This window comes from Lethenteron reissneri, unplaced genomic scaffold (genome assembly GCF_015708825.2).
Source record: "Lethenteron reissneri isolate LAM-NWPU_2019-01 unplaced genomic scaffold, ASM1570882v1 scaffold_1468, whole genome shotgun sequence".
NCBI classification, from domain to species: Eukaryota; Metazoa; Chordata; class Hyperoartia; order Petromyzontiformes; family Petromyzontidae; genus Lethenteron; species Lethenteron reissneri.
The window spans coordinates 99990-115138 of NW_026891188.1; the positions used below are offsets into that span (position 1 = coordinate 99990).

At 54.8% G+C, this 15149-nt stretch overlaps 1 protein-coding gene across 1 annotated transcript; it reads right to left on the reverse strand.

Annotated features, from left to right (window-relative positions):
• Positions 1-1185: 1185 nt before the first annotated feature.
• Positions 1186-8006, reverse strand: LOC133362409 (protein Wnt-7b-like; the record flags this gene model as incomplete). Its single annotated transcript, XM_061581351.1, has 5 exons — positions 1186-1235; positions 2862-3315; positions 5186-5460; positions 5898-6124; positions 7996-8006. Coding segments are annotated over 5 exons (1017 nt in total), but the record flags the coding sequence as incomplete, so codon positions are not given.
• Positions 8007-15149: the final 7143 nt, after the last annotated feature.

A 15149-nucleotide genomic window follows, 5' to 3' on the forward strand; every position in this document is an offset into this window, starting at 1 on the left:
TGCTGTTAGTAACTCAGCTTATTATAGAGTATAGTAAGTATACTGATGGTGCGATGCAGTTTATACTTTAGTTTTTTATGTAGTTTATACTTTAGTTTTCTACGTGGTTGTTGAGTAACTGCAGCTACATATCATTAACATTCCTTTCCTTTGTTACTGCTAATCCCTGCACCCCCCTTGGTTGCTGCTGATCCTGCATAATGCATGGGCATAATATGACTTTGACACCCCCCCGCCCAACGCCTACGCATTTTCCATGAATATGCTAAATCCCTCTTCACATGCACATTCTTTTTGTTAAGGCGCTCTTCAACCCCTAATGCAGCTTATATATAAGCTCCTAGTTTGGTAGTGTCTCATTCTTCACCTGAAGACGGCTGCTTGCGTTGTAGCCGAAACGTCGTGAGAATTGTTTTATTATGTTTTATTTTTATTATTTTATTACTTCCCTTCTACGTGACTTTACCGAAAGAAACAAGAAGATTTGGAGCTTTCGTGACTGCAGGAATTATTCTTTGGTTCTTTCGGTGAAGTCACGTATAAAGAAAAAATAATAAATTAATTAATAGCATACGACGTTTCGATTGCAGCACAAGCAATCATCATCAGGTATAATGAAATAGCGACATAAAATCTAACCAGCAAAAAATTATAGACAGACATATAAGCAGACAGATGTCACCAAGATACACAAAGCGGGCAACACAGGTACAGAGAGGGGTGATCGTCTCTGTGGGGTGGCCTTAAATAGTGAAGGCATTACTTTACTGTAGTGAAGGCATTACTTTAGTTCATTTAATTCCGTTTGTTTGCATTTGCTCCGGCACATATGTAGTGGCGGTGCGCGCCGACAAGGTGGGGGCGTGTGTGTGCGCGCGCCGGGCGTGGCTACATCGAGTGTGGGGGTGTTGACGCACACCGACAGTGATGGATCACGGGGCGGCGCTGGGTGCGTGCTTGTGCACGCAGACACGATATGGGAAACAGGATCGTGGGCAGCGCGCTGAGTGATTGGTCAACTTGGGTGGGTGCTCTCAGCGACGTCCGCATGGAGGACTATAAAGGGGGACGCGCGAGAACACTCGGGGAGTTATTACCAGCTGAAGATCGAAGACGGAGTTGAAGAGATAGGGCCCTGAGACCCCTAGCCCCGCTGTCCTTGTAAGGGCCGGGACCCTGTGCGGCTCAGAGGCGAGGCTGTGGGACCCGGGGCCTGGTGTCCGTGTGGAACCAGGCTGTGGGACCCAGAGTCGAGACTAATAACCCAGCCGGGTGTGTTCCAAGAAGCTACGGGGCGTAAGAGCCCGTGTGGGTATAGCTCAGGGGAACCTCGTGGGTTATGTGGCAGTTGCCACCCGTGTAAAATAAGTTGGTGTTAATAAAAGGTGTGCTACCCGTCAGAGTCGTCTCCCGCCAAGTTACTACTTTACACAGGCATACGAAATATACTTCAGTATTTACGATATTTACATCATTTAAACGTTGTCCTATATGTACAATTATATGCTGTGGAATGTACATACTATATTAGAATCACAGATGCATGCTGCACTAAACACTTAAACATTGTACATGTACAACTCTTGGGTAAATGTATCCGTATAGATGCATTCAGAAAATACTTCATAGTTCATAAGCATATATATATTTTTAAAAGCATGTTATTAATGCATAGATAAGCGGTCATGCGTGTCAGGCTACTATACAGTACGGAATGTTGTCTTTAATAAAGCAAAACTATTCAATGAAATTAACCTTATATGTATCTACACAGTTGTATATAGAGCGTGTCTTTAATAAGTGACCTCTACTGACCAGCCTGGTGAAGTCTGGACACACACATTCCTCAAGGCCCCGTAAGCTATTCAGCAGCGAATTTCCAAAACGGACTGTGCGTGTATTAGACACACACAGACATATATACACTGGGCCCATATATGTGTGTAAGAAAATGTGTACAATAATTAAGCGTGAAATTCATGCATAGAAAGGGATGCTGTACAGAACACGTATCCACAGTATAGTACAAATTACGGCTCTATCTATATTGTATTATTTATATACAGTAAATACATAATCGTTGCAGGGCATAAGCTGCATTAAAATAATATAACAAAGTTTGAATGCAATTGTGTATATTTACACGATTCTGTGCACGCGTGTGCATGTATGTGTGTGTGCTGTGTGTGAGAGTGTGGGGCCAGTGTGTGTGTGTGTGTGCCGTGTGTGTGTGTGTGTATGTGTGTGTGCATGTGTAGTTGTGGAGAGAGTGGAGAGCTTCCCATACCTGGGCAGTGTGCTTATGACCGGCTCCAGTTTATCAGCAGAGGTCTCACTCCGAATCAGTCGAGCGGCAATATCTTTTCATCGGTTGCGTAACGCTGTGTGGAAGCTACCTGGTCTGTCGCTCCGCACGAAGCTTCAGGTCTTCTCGGCCACGGTCATTCCCTCCCTTCTCTACGCTTGCGAAACGTGGACCCCCCTGGTGGAGCATCTTCGCCGGTTGGAAACATTTAGGCTGGCCTGCCTACGATCCATCTTGGGTTTAACCAGGCTGGATTGTGTGAGGAGCTCACAAATCCTTGAAAGATCTGGGCAAAGTCCCATCAGTGAGCTCCTCCGGCAGGCAAGGCTGCGTTGGCTGGGTCATGTAGCCCGCATGCCCAGCCACCGCATGCCTAAACAGCTTTTGTTCGGCCGGATCGAGGGGGCTAGACGGGCGCGGCACGGGCTGGAGAAGAGATGGAGTGATGTGGTACAGGAGGACGTGGAGCTGAGTGGACTTGCCGATGACTGGTACCAGCGGTGTCAAGATCGGCCTCAGTGGAGGAGGCTCGTGAAGGACGCTACTGGGCAGTTGCTGCACGCGCTGCAGCGCCCGTAGCAGCACCAGCGGAATTTGCACTCGCAATGCCACGAGCGCGTGTACTGGCGCGTGTTGTAGCCGCGGCCGCAGCACAGCAGCTCGCAGCCGTCGGCGTGCGGCGACTTGCGGTCGCACGGGCGGCCGCGCGTGCCCACACTGCCCGTCAGCCAGTCCTCCTCGCAGTAGTTGGGCGAGCTCTTGGTGAACACGAGCTCCGTGCGGAGCGGCTTGCGGTGGGCGCGCGAGCGCCTCGTCTTGAGGAAGGCGGGGTAGCGGCGGCGGTAGCGGCCGGCGTGCACCGGCTCCACGTGGACCGCCTCGTCGTACTTGCGCTTGAGCGCGGAGCCCACCTCGCGGAACTGGGGCAGCGTGGCCCAGCACGTCCTGGTGGTGCACGAGCCCGACACTCCGTGGCACTTGCACACCGGCTTCATCTTCTCCTCCAGCACCTGGCGGCGTGTGGGGGGGAGAGAGAGACGAGAGGGCAGGAGAGCATCGGGGAGGTAGGTGGGGACAAGTGGGGGGGGGGGGGAGAGTGGGGAGGGAAGGGGTGGGGTGGCGGGTGGAGAGGTCAAGCGAGGGAGTGTGCGTGAGGGGTTGCCGTACGCGGGGTTGGGACGAGAGATGGTTTTGTTTTCACCCCCAAGACATTTCAGCGCCTGCCTGGGATTGGATCTGGAGGAGTGCTCGGTTTGGGGAAATCGCCTGCAGAGGAAACAGGGCCCCACGGGCGTAATGATAATTCCTTGCATTCTAGATTCAAAGTTTTCGTAACTGCAAGGATCCATACTCCGTGGTTCTTTCGGTAAAGTCACGTGGGTGAAAATAAAAATTATAAAAAATAACTAAACTCAATCACAACGTTTCGGAGGTAACACAAGCTTCCGTCATCAGGTGGGACAACCACAGCAAATTTGTTTTTTTTTTCACCTAAATGACTTTACCGACATTCCTTGCATGGCACGCGAGCGCCTTCATTCAATGATGGGCCTGCAGGTGGGATCAGGGGGAGAGGAGACCCCTGTCGAGAGCACTCAAGGAACACCGGGGCAGACGAGCTGCAAGGGTAGCAGCAGCAGCAGCCCAGTGTCGCCGTGTCGCCACGAGCAGGAGGTGGCTGGCTGGCTGGGTGGGTGGCCACCTGCAACCCCGTGGCCGTGCAGGGAAAGTGAAAGCACCGGGCGAGTTGCTCTTAACACGTAGGCTTTTGCGACCAATGTTATTCATAATCAACGTTTTTGGGTTTAGATCGCGTTATTTATAAATGTGTCGTAACCCTCCACCACCCGACACGTAAAAAAAGTGTCACGTTGACAAAAGACAAATAGTTCACTGCTTTAGCCCACCGGTGTGTTGAAGCCACAACATTTACAATTTGAGTACGACGTTTCGCTGGTAATTGCATCCAGCATCATCGGGCAATTCGCCAGAATGGTGAGGCTCTCCCCCCTTGAATCTTTGCACCTGATGAGTTGATGAGTTAATGATGACGTCACCCTGCTGCTGCTGCTGCTCTATATAAGAACGGGAGACACAGCAAAGCCTCACCATTCTGGCGAATTGCCCGATGATGCTGGATGCAATTACCAGCGAAACGTCGTACTCAAATTGTAAATGTTGTGGTTTCACACTTCACACCGGTGGGCTAAAGCAGTGAACTATTTGTCTTTTGTCCTACGTGACACTTTTTTACTGATTGGCCGTGTCGGGTGGTGGAGGGTTACGACACATTTATAAATAACGCGATCTAAACCCAAAAACGTTGATTATGAGTTGCTCTTAGGCTGCGCTGACCTGGAGGACCTTGGAAGGAGGAGGTCCTCAGTGGAAACGGAGCCGCCAATGTCAGGTGCAAGGGACAGGTAAAGGTGCAGTGCTGCAACCTGCTTTGTGGCACCACTGCTGTCAGAAAGCCCTCCTCCCCACTCGAGGCCACGTTGCTCTACTCTCCCACACTGACCACACGTCTTGGATAACCCCCCCCCCTTCACCCCGCCGCACGTGGCGCACCAGGTCACCTAACTGCGGCGTTGCTCATTTCGCCGCCGCAATTAGAACGTCGTGCCGCGCCCGGAGCACCCAAGCGAAGACTTCCGATCCGCCGACCCGTTATACCACCGCCGCACGCCCCCTACGGATCGCGTTCACGAGTAGATGAAGTCGTCGCGCGCCGATGAATGACATCAACCTTTCCGATTCAAATGGAGAAGCGAGGTCTGTAAACGGACGGCGCGTGTCGTCGTGATCTGCGGAGACAGCCGATTGAAAGGCGTCGTGGGAAGACGAGCAGCAAGGTAGGGCACCCGCGCGCCCACGCACCTTGCGCCCGGCGACGTTGTTGTGCAGGTTCACGAGCGTGCGCGTGTTCCGCTTGACCTCGCGCGCGTCCACGAAGAGGCGCGAGAACTCGAGGCCGTGGCTGAGGTCGGCCGAGCAGCCGCCCCAGCGCCAGCCCCCCTGCGCGTCGTAGAAGCCGCCCCGCTTGGCGCCGTCGCAGCCGCACTCGCTCCGGTCGCCCCGGCCGCACGCCGCCGTGATGGCGTACGCCACGGCGGCCGAGATCACCGCGTGCTGGAAGGCCGCTTCTCGGCTACCTGCTCGTGTGGGGGAGCGCACGCACCAGGGGGGTTGTAAGGCAACTGCTGCATCATAAGCTCGCGGGCAGCCTGCTGATACATGGAGTCCTCTCTGAGGAGATACCAACTGGGTCAGGTGTGCGACAGGGGTGTCTCCCAATGTCACCGGTGTTATTCATGTTGTGAATGGAGGCCTTTGCCCAGGCGGTCAGGGGAAATCAGCGGATTAAAGGGGTGTAGGGAGCCAGCAATAAGTTTAACCCGTAAAAACAAAGTTTTTCACTATAAATCCTTTATATGCGTGGCGGCTAGAGTCCTCTCGTCCTCTGGCTTGAGATGGCTGCCACCTATGGGTCAGATGATTGTCTGCAGTATTAAATACTTGGTAATTAAATATTTAATTTGTTTTCCCTTAAGTGTAAAATTTTGGAAAAAATTTTTACACTGGCGCTCACCGCCTTTGAGCTCCTGGCCGAACACCGTCTCCTCACCCAGCGCCAAGCAATTCCAGCGGCTGAATCGGAACTGGTGCCGGCACTCGCCGATTCCCAGCCGCGCGCCCTCACCGACCACGACCATCGCGTCTGGACGGCTCCGGCACAGCGCCCGCTGCCGTGGCGACAGTCCCGGAATCTTGCCGCAGATGATGTTCGCACCCGGTGCCACGACCGCGGACAGCGCCCTGCGGCGATGGGGAAGGCAGACGGACGCACAGACGGGCGCGTGGACGGACAGCCGCTCGGCGGCGCCGTGACCAGCGCGAGCGAACGCAGCAGCAGCAGCAGCAGCGGCAGCAGCAGCGGCGTGCAGACTTCTCCCTCGACGATCTTCACAGCGACGCGTCGCCATTCATTGACCCGACATCGCCACCGCAGCCCCCCCCCTCCCCCGTCACGACACCGCGCGACGAGCCTGGCTTCTCAACGACGGCGATCTCTCTTACCCCACTCGCGAGTAGAAGGCCGCCGCGAGAGAAGCAGCGATGAGGAGGAGGAGGGGGGATGGGGGGCGGTGCGATGGTGCCCAGCGGCGAACGCAGCGCTACGTGGCGCCGTCTGCCGCGTGGCCGAGGCGCTGGCGCGCGACATCGCGGCGCGCGGCTCCTCCACTGCCGCTGTGACGAGTCGAGCCACACCACCTCGTCACACGCAGCAGCAGCAGCACCTACACACACACACACAGTGACACACACACAGTGACACACACACAGTGACACAACAACCGCCATTCGCCACTAAGTGGCGGTGACGTCACCACGACGCTTGTGCCAGGCCATGTGCACCTTGAGGCCACGTGAAGTGTCGAACGCCCGCTGGCAGGAGGTCACGGGGCAGACCCAGGTGCCACGGGTCGACTGACCGAGATGACTGGCTGATGCACCACCTGTGCCCCCTACTGTACCAACTTGCTGTGCTTTAGCCACCCGGCACTCCGCTCGTTGTTGTGAGCGTCGCTCCTCCGCCCTCCGTTGTTGTTGGAGGGAGACTGCCTCCAACTGCCCAGTAGCATCCTTCACGAGCCTCCTCCACAGAGGCCGATCTTGACACCGCTGGTACCAGTCATCGGCAAGTCCACTCAGCTCCACGTCCTCCTGTACCACATCACTCCATCTCTTCTCTAGCCCGTGCCGCGCCCGTTTAGCCCCCTCGATCAGGCCGAACAAAAGCTGTTTAGGCATGCGGTGGCTGGGCATGCGGGCTACATGACCCAGCCAACGCAGCCTTGCCTGCCGGAGGAGCTCACCGATGGGACTTTGCCCAGATCTTTCAAGGATTTGTGAGCTCCTCACACAATCCAGCCTGGTTAAACCCAGGATGGATCGTAGGCAGGCCAGCCTAAATGTTTCCAACCGGCGAAGCGTAGAAAAGGGAGGGAATGACCGTGGCCGAGAAGACCTGAAGCTTCGTGCGGAGCGACAGACCAGGTAGCTTCCACACAGCGTTACGCAACCGATGAAAAGATATTGCCGCTCGACTGATTCGGAGTGAGACCTCTGCTGATAAACTGGAGCCGGTCATAAGCACACTGCCCAGGTATGGGAAACTCTCCACTCTCTCCACAACTTCCCCATCACCGATTGGGAGTTGTGGGGGTGGAGTGTCCGATGTTACAAAATACCCAGGCAAGTGCTTAGTTTTGGTGGGGCTGATGGTAAGGCCCCACCTCATAGTGGCACGCTCCAGTCTCAGCAGCAGCGTCTCCAACTCCTCTTCTGAATGAGCAGCTATTACCAAATCATCGGCATACATAACGTGGTTGACCAATAGGGAGCCATCCCTTGATCGCACCCGGGCGTCGATCAGCCTCCCATTATATCTGTGTAGTGGTGTTAACTACTCGCTGTTCTCAAACTGAGAGAGCGGATCGTAAACAATGTTTTCCCGCTCAATCAAACGGTCAGGGTCAAATGGGGTGAGGTAGGATCCAAACGCCAGATTGGGAAGGACCAATCGGAGGGTTCCACAAGGTGGCCGGGGATTGGACAACGCGGCCACGAACAGGTATAAAAGCCAGAGCGCTGAGAGCTCTTGGTGAGTTCTGCCACACGAAGACCCAAGTCGGCTGAAGACAGCTAGGACCCTGGACCAAGCCTTCCAGCCCTTGTCAGGGCTGGGGCTCAGTGTCACCAGTGGTCGGGGGAGATAGGTCCTGGATAGGACCCTGTCTCCCAGCCTTCCCGCCCTTGTGAGGGCGAAGGTCCTGAGCGACCAGAGGTCGGGGACCCGCCGGGTCAGCGGCGGGTCAGTGTGCCTCCCCTAGGTCCCAGCCGGAGGACGCTAGGCTAGCGGGGAGATTAGATAGACAGCAAGTCCGAAGGCTGTACCTTCGTAGAATAGGAGCGAAGAGTGAGTGTGAGCTGTGCAGGGTCAGGAGACTGTGTGTGAAGATAATAAACAGTGTGTGCCATAAAGAAGTTTAGAAGTCCGTCCTTTACAACACTACATCTGTACCAGATGGAAATTCCCCCGGTACAGACACTCACACACACAGACAGACACTCACTCACCTACACACACACACACACACAGACAGACACTCACCTACACACACACACACACAGACAGACACTCACTCACCTACACACACACACACACAGACACACACAGACAGACACTGGCCTACACACACACTCACCTACACACACACACACACCTACAAAGATCCCCCGTATAGCCTTAACAGACTGTAGGGGCAAGTGCTGTTAGCGAGCACCTATGAAGGCCGGAACGGTACACGAGGGGGTGGGTGGCCAGCACCACGCCGGGCCGCCTTTGTCTCCCCAGTGGTGATGTTTACACACCGCACCAGGTACTCACTTAAGGCTGAGTCGACCTAGGGGAAGCCCAGGACCGGTTCAGATAATCGTCACGAGTTTGCGCAGCGCGCTAACCGCTGCACTACCGCTCCCCACGTCCATAAATAGCGTCACGCCAGGTGCGTGACGTCATTTATCGACGGCCTCTAATCAATGCACACAAACACATTCAGAATAATTGTTTCCTGATGGGCTTTTGTTGATGAAGCAAGCAGGTGTAATCAATTCCGTCGTGTGTTCTAATTGCCCAAATCGCCCTGTGAAACGCGCTCACTCACACGCCGCGTGCACGTGTGTTGCTGGGGCCTTGATCAAGTCATTCATGAAATGTGAGCGACTTCTCACGCCTCTCCCCCAGAGCCACTCCACGCCACTGCGGAGCTTCGCACACGACACCATTCACCCTCGCCGGTTGGATACATTTCACCTAATCATGTTGTCAATGACATTCAGTTAACAAACATCGTCGTGAGGATGCACCTATTCACGACAGAGCCGAGACATACAAAATAAAAACAAGCAATTGGCAAGATTGTTACTGGTAGGAACCTCTGGTTACACCAGCCCACAGGGGATTATTGTGTCCGTCCGTCCGTCGTGCAGGGAGGGGCTGGGTGGGGAGGGTAGGGCTGGGAGGGGAGGGGCTGGGGGGGGGGGGTGGGGCTGGGTGGGGGGTGGGGCTGGGAGGGGAGGGGCTGGGTGGGGAGGGTGGGGCTGGGTGGGGGGTGGGGCTGGGAGGGGAGGGGCTGGGTGGGGAGGGTGGGGCTGGGTGGGGGGTGGGGCTGGGTGGGGAGGGGCTGGTCACCCCGTGGTGCCCTTATAAAACTCAACGTTTAACCTACTCACGCCGGCTTGTGCCCGCCCTCACAGTCGGGCATATTTGCGGAATACACCACGCCCTGGCCGTTGACCCTGCAGGCCATTGACCGAGCAACCCGACGTTCCTACCAGCTCCCTCCGCAGGAGGAGAAACGTGTTCAGTGTCAAGAGCGACGCGTCAATGAACCCGTGATCTCGGGGTTCACATGTTCACGTGCTAATGCTGAAAACCACGAATGTTCAACTGTCTATAGGAATCATCCAACTTACATGCACAGCATTATTTCTTCATCTTGTTCGTTGGATTGTTATTTTTTAAAGAAGCTTAAGCAACAATAAGTTCAACATCTTATCAAACCCATTTCGTTCATCAAACAGATTTCTCAAAACTCCCCCCCCCTCCCCCCCTTCAGCGTGTGTTGTTGTCTCGAATGAGTCCCTGGTGCAGCGGTGTGTAGCAGTAAACATCGCCGCTGGGGAGATTAAGGCGGCCGGGCGTGGTGCTGGCCACTCACCCCCTCGTGTGCCGTTCCGGCCTTCATAGGTGCTCGCTAACAGCACTTGCCCCTACAGCCTGTTACATCCATACGGGGGGAGGAGGGGGGGTCATTGTTGTTGTTGTTGTGCCGCATCTCTTATGTGTTGTTGATGTTGTTGTTGTTGATGTTGTTGATGTTGTTGTTGTAATGCTGCGCGCACAAAAGATCCCCCGTGTAGCCTTAACAGACTGTAGGGGCAAGTGCTGTTAGCGAGCACCTATGAAGGCCGGAACGGCACACGAGGGGGTGAGTGGCCAGCACCACACCCGACCGCCTTTGTCTCCAGTGGCGACGTTTACACACCGCACCAGGTACTCATTTGAGGCTGAGTCGACCTAGGGGAAGCCCGGGACCGGTTCAGATAATCGTCGTCACTGGTATTGGCCGTGAGCGGGAATCGAACCCGTGTCACCGGGTTCATAGCGCAGCGTAGCGCTAACCACTACACTGTCGCACGCACACTCACGCACGCACACTCACACACACACGCGCATACACACGCACACACACGCCCACTCACGCACACACACGCCCACTCACGCACACACGTACACACACGCACACTCACGCACACACACTCACACACGCCCACACACACACTCACGCACACGCACACACGTACACACACACGCACATACACGCACGCACGCACACTGACGCACACGCACACACATGCACACACATGCACACTCACGCACACTCACACACACGCACCCGCACACACGCACACACACGCACACTCACGCACCCGCACACACGCACACACATGCACACACAAGCCCACACACACACGCACACTCACACACACGCACCCGCACACACGCACCCGCACACACGCACACACATGCACACACGCACACGCACACACATGCACTCAGGTGTGAGCACACCTGTAGTGTCACGTGACCTGTAATGCCCGGTTGCTTGTCAAATTCCTTCTTGAGTACTTTTGCACGCGGAGAAAGCCAATGCGTTCAACTGGACACACGCGCGTGGAGATGGGTCACGTGTAGAAAGTGGTGAGTGAACCCTGTTGCTTGAGCCACTCGTAAAGCCGCCTCCGCAACTTCCCTAATTAAATTATTAAATCCACGAGGCGCTACTCACGGAGGGGGGAGGGGCGGTAATTCCACGAATACGATCTGACTTTTTAGTTGCTGCAGGAAATTAAATCGGCTATTTTACGCGTCCAAATGCAAAGACTCGTTTGAGGAAGAGAACGTCGAGTGCCAAGTGGCACGAGTCGGCGTTCTCTCGCATGCGATGAAGCCTCTTGCATTCGTTATGGAAATGTCAGGAGTGACCTTTCGCCAGTGTGGCTAAGTAAACACACGACGGCAGGACTGGACTCGATTAACGATTGGTTTCAAGGGCAGATTGAAAGTGAGAGCACTTTTATAAAGCAAACGCATTCCCAGCCCCCTGAACAAAAGAAACTGGTACGATCCACTCTGCAATATAAACGTGTGCGTCTCTGACTGCTGCAATGTCTATAAACTCAAACATCTGTTTTAGTTCACAAAGCATGGCCCACTGAGCGACGTAGCGCTCTTGCAGAAGCGACCTGGCTTTCACAAATGATAGCCACATTGAAATGGCTGATGACGTGGACACTTAAAGCAGCCAAACACTCTGAACGCGTGATGTTGATTCTAAATGTGGAGGGGGAAAACCGGAGGACCCGGAGAAAAATCCACGGGGAGAATATGCAGGAGATGGTGGGTGGTGAAGGGTGATGTTTGCCATGGGTATTGTGCACGATCCACCCTGGGTTTAACCAGGCTGGATTGTGTGAGGAGCTCACAAATCCTTGAAAGATCTGGGCAAAGTCCCTTTGGTGAGCTCCTCCGGCAGGCAAGGCTGCGTTGGCTGGGTCATGTAGCCCGCATGCCCAGCCACCGCATGCCTAAACAGCTTTTGTTCGGCCGGATCGAAGGGGCTAAACGGGCGCGGCACGGGCTAGAGAAGAGATGGAGTGATGTGGTACAGGAGGACGTGGAGCTGAGTGGACTTGCCGATGACCGGTACCAGCGGTGTCAAAATCGGCCTCAGTGGAGGAGGCTCGTGAAGGACGCTACTGGGCAGTTGGAGGCAGTCGCCCTCCAACAACAACGGAGGGCGGAGGAGCGACGCTCACAACAACGAGCGGAGCGCCGGGTGGCTAAAGCACAGCAAATTGGCACAGTATGGGGCACAGGTGGTGCATCAGCCGGTCATCTCAGTCAGTCGATCCGTGGCACCTGCTGGGTCTGCCCCGTGACCTCCTGCCAGCGGGCGTTCGACACTTCACGTGGCCTCAAGGTGCACATGGCCTGGCACAAGCGTCGTGGTGACGTCACCGCCACTTAGTGGCGAATGGCGGTTGTTGTTGTTGTTGTGTGCCTGTGTGTGTGTGTGCCCGTGTGTGCCCGTGTGTGCGTGCGGGCGCTCCGGGAATGAGGGATAACGGGCGCGGGCTACACTTCATCCCGCGTCCCCTCCGCCTCCCCCCACCCACCCACCCACCACCCCAGAATCCCACCAGCCACCTCGCTACATTCCACAGTTCCGAGTTGCACGTCACCCCACACACACTCACTCATAGGGACACAGAGGCAAAGTTCCCCCGTGTAGCCTTCGACAGGCTGTAGGGGCAAGTTGCTGTTAAGCCTGCAAGCTGCTGACCGATGTTGACACACCGCACCAGGTTCTCGTTTGAGGCTGGCTCGAAACGCGTGCGTCTCTATAAACTACACACAGAGGTAAATACGCACGCAAACCTGCGTTCTGATATGCACATAAATGCGCGTACGTGTACGTATGCATATTTATAGACGTACACGTACGTGGCACATACACAAGTACATCCACGCATACATTTGTGTCCGCGCATACGTACACACGTACGTGCGAACGTACGAGCGCACATACGTAAACGCAGGTACACGGGCATACAAAGCGCCCCGTAAAGGCTTAACGGGCTGTAGGGGCAAGTGCTGTTAGCGAGTAGCACCTATGAAGGCCGGCACGGCACACGAGGGGGGCGAGTGGCCAACATCACGCCCAGCCACCTGTCTCCTCAGTGGCGATGTTTACACATCGCACCAAGTACTCATTTGAGTCTGAGTCGACCTAGGGGAGGCCCAGGACCGTTTCAGATAATCGTCACCGGTGTTTGTCCGTGAGAGGGAATCGAACCCGGGTCGCCGGGTTCGTAGCACAACGCGCTAACCGCTGCACCACCGCTCCCCGTCACGACACACAGACGGGTACACGAACAGCCTCGCACACGGCCGCACGTCGCGCTCCTGAGCGCCACCATCCCAGAGACGCGCACGCGTTCAACATTCCGGCCGCCCTGACGTGGGCGTCCCCTAGGTCCACTCGGCCTAAAATGATGACTCTAGAACGGTGAGTGCGTGCGTGCGTTACGCAATCGTGCGATTATACACGTGCCACGACACTGACTCGCATCCCTCCGTGGAGTGCGATGCTCCGGCCTTAATAGGAGCTCGCAGACACCCACTGCCCCCCCACCCTCCCCCCGCACCCTCCCCCCGTCACTGTCATCCTTGAAAATGATGACACCACCCCCTCCCCCCCCCTTCAAACGAAAAAAATCGACAACACTGCCATGAAGATGAAAACAATATACGAGACGACGACGTTTCATGCAATGACCCCTGTTAGTGATTCTGATTATCGATGAGAGTGTGTTTAAAAAATCACTCTTCGCCTGGATAACCAGGCAGGAGATATTTTCCGGAGCCCTGGCCCCCAAAACTACGGCTCGCAATTAAACTCGGGTTGAAATCCTTAATTGTACGAGACAACGCGTCGTCTCGTTTATTAAAAAAAAGATACCTCCACATTCAGTAAACACGGCACAATTTCTTTAATTGCTTTAGGAATCAAAGCCTGCCGTTAACATAATCAACAGACAGCGTGTAGACGACACGGTCACGTAAATAGAGACAAAGATCCCCCGTGTAGCCTTAACAGACTGTTGGGGCAAGTGCTGTTAGCGAGCACCTATGAAGGGCGAAATGTTACACGAGGGGGTGGGTGGCCAGCACCCCGCCCGACCGCCTTTGTCTCCCTAGTGACGATGTTTGCACATCGCACCAGGTACTAATTTGAGGTTGAGTCTACCTAGGGGATGCCCAGGACAGTTTCAGATAATAGTCACTTGGTATTGGCCGTGAGCAGGAATCGAACTCTGGTCGCCGGGTTCGTAGCGCAGCGTAGCGCTAACAGCTACACTACTGCTCCCCATGAGGTACCACACACACACAGCACACACACACAGCACACACACACACAGCACACACACACAGCACACAGCACACACAGCACACACACACAGCACACACAGCACACACACACAGCAGTAGCACACACAGCAGTAGCACACACACACAGCACACACAGCACACACACACACAGCACACACACACAGCACACACACACACACAGCACACAGCACACACAGCACACACACACAGCACACAACAGCACACACACACACAGCACACACACAGCACACACACAGCACACAGCACACACAGCACACACACAGCACACACACAGCACATACACAACACACACAGCACACACACACACACACAGCACACAGCACACACACAGCACTACACAACACACACAGCACACACACACAGCACACACACAGCACATACACAACACACACAGCACACACACACACAGCACACACACAGCACATACACAACACACACAGCACACACACACACACACAGCACACAGCACACACACAGCACATACACAACACACACAGCACACACACACAGCACACAGCACACACACAGCACATACACAACACACACAGCACACACACACAGCACACACAACACACACACAGCACACAGCACACACAGCACACAGCACACACACAGCCCACACAACACACACAGCACACACAGCACACACACAGCACACACAGCACACACAGCACATACACACACAGCACACAGCACAGCACACACACAGCACACACACAGCACACACACACAGCACAC